The following is a 1,981-nucleotide window of genomic DNA, read 5'->3' as shown; positions in this document are numbered from 1 at the left end:
CCCACCAGGGTTCAAATCCTGGTGCTCGCATTTATCCTGGATTTATTTCAGGATTTCTGGCGATACGCTTTCAGTGGGAGAAAACGTTCCCATCGACTACGAGGTGCCTACGCTAACTTCGTAAAATCTCATGATGATATGCCGACTCAGTCTTTTGAAGATGCTCAGTAGGGTGTGCGTGTGTGCGTTTATAGGGGTGAGTGTATGCGCGTTTATATGAGCGCTTGCTGTTGAAATATATTATCCACCTCCCTCCATCAGTTCAGACTTTTGGATGAGTTGGCTGGTGCATGAATTCAATATGGTATCCGAGCCAAAAGGTCTTGAGTTCAACACTCTGCCAACGCAGTATTAAATAAAACGATTCTGCGGCCTACATCGATCACACGTCTAAGGACTTTTGGATGAGTTGGCTGGTGCATGAATTCAATACTTGCGTCTGTGTTAAAAAAACATAAAGCCATTATGAGAAGAAGAAAAACCCGTGTTTTGCGAAAAAAGAGAGTTCATATTCATGTTTCTTTTTGTTCCAAACAAACGAGGGCTGCCGAACGAAAATATTTTACACGGATTGAATGGAAAGGGAAACACGAAGGCCGTGACCGTGACACACCATTTGTACACAACCTTGACCATCACATCACACGACGAAGAGCAAAGCAACGATGCAAATCCGAGACGGGTCGAGCGTTGGGCTCACGCGCCAATTTACGCGTAGTCCTGGTCGGCGACTGGCTGGTAGGACGCAATGAACACGTCGCCGTACACGAACCCGGCGAGGCCGCCTCCGATGAGCGGCCCGACCCAGTAGACCCAGTTGCCGGCGAAGTTGCCGGCGGCGACGGCCGGGCCGAAGGAGCGGGCGGGGTTCATGGAGCCGCCGCTGAAGGGGCCGGCGGCGAGGATGTTGGCGCCGACGATGAAGCCGATCGCGATGGGCGCGATGGTGCCGAGGGACCCCTTCTTGGGGTCCGCCGCCGTGGCGTAGACCGTGTACACCAGCGCGAAGGTGATGACGATCTCCATCACCACGCCCTCGAACTCGTTCATGCCCGCCGCCACACCGTGCGTCGGGATGGCCTGCGTTTACAGTTCACCGGTAAGTTGGACGGTAAATTACACGGCAGCCAGTGTGCGATCACATCATGTGGCGAGTACCGACCTTTCCGTGGGTGACGAATTTGAGGAGGAAGCAGGCGGCGGTAGAGCCGAGCAGCTGGGCCACCCAGTAGAAGATCCCGGTGAGGATGGTGATGTGGCCGCCGACGGCAAGGCCGAAGGTCACGGCGGGGTTGAGGTGGCCGCCGGAGATGTTGGCGGCGATCGCGACACCGACGAAGAGGGCGAAGGCGTGGGCGATCGCGATCGCCACAAGGCCAGCCGGGTCGAGGGCGCCATCGTCGGTGAGTTTCCCTGCACGAACCCAGTTGCCACTTAGCACTGAGGTACTGGTACCATACGTTCATACTGATCACCGTTGGATTCACGGAGACAGAGGGTTCACACAGACACGGTGACTAACCGTAGGCAATGGCGGACCCAACGCCGGCGAACACGAAGAGGAGGGTGGCGATGAACTCCGCCACATACGCCCTGACGGACGTGGCGCTGAAGGAGTCACCGCAGCTCCCGAATGCGAGCTTCACCATTCTGCTTTCACTCTCTCTTGCTACCCTGGAAAATTACTGTCTGTACCACACACTCAAAGAGGGCTGATGGCTTAACACTGATGAGCGAAGTCCCTTCACCATTAGGACCCTTTTATACACGCGAAATCGTGCTAACAGCTTAATGGCCAGCTCCAATTGCAGACTAGAGTATTTCTGGGCGGTGCGGATGATTATCATAAACTGTTTAATTTAAGGATTAGCTTGGTCTATGATTGGTACTACCAGGCCGCCCAACCGCACCATGCTTTGTTCAAATGTTCCGTTGCTATTATGAACTTCTAGGGAGTATTTTATCTCATCCTGTGATGAAA

The 1,981-nt window shown here is 53.9% G+C and overlaps 1 protein-coding gene across 1 annotated transcript; it reads right to left on the bottom strand.

Annotated features, from left to right (window-relative positions):
* Positions 1-473: 473 nt before the first annotated feature.
* Positions 474-1,730, bottom strand: LOC119317365 (probable aquaporin TIP2-1). Its single transcript, XM_037591811.1, has 3 exons — positions 1,523-1,730; positions 1,163-1,413; positions 474-1,080 (listed from the first exon to the last, which is right to left on the bottom strand). The coding sequence occupies exons 1-3, from the start codon at positions 1,647-1,649 to the stop codon at positions 709-711; spliced, it is 750 nt and encodes a 249-aa protein (XP_037447708.1). The 5' UTR covers positions 1,650-1,730; the 3' UTR covers positions 474-708.
* Between the last annotated feature and the right edge of the window lie 251 nt (positions 1,731-1,981).

Source organism: Triticum dicoccoides, chromosome 6A, assembly GCF_002162155.2.
Source record: "Triticum dicoccoides isolate Atlit2015 ecotype Zavitan chromosome 6A, WEW_v2.0, whole genome shotgun sequence".
NCBI lineage: Eukaryota > Viridiplantae > Streptophyta > Magnoliopsida > Poales > Poaceae > Triticum > Triticum dicoccoides.
This window is presented reverse-complemented; position numbering and strand designations above follow the sequence as displayed.

Coding starts and splice junctions, on each gene's coding strand:
- LOC119317365 (XM_037591811.1), bottom strand. CDS start 1,649: ATGGTGAAGCTCGCATTCGGGAGCTGCGGTGACTCCTTCAGCGCCACG. Junction 1,414..1,522: donor TGGGTCCGCCATTGCCTACG/GTTAGTCACCGT, acceptor GGGTTCGTGCAG/GGAAACTCACCGACGATGGC. Junction 1,081..1,162: donor AATTCGTCACCCACGGAAAG/GTCGGTACTCGC, acceptor CTGTAAACGCAG/GCCATCCCGACGCACGGTGT.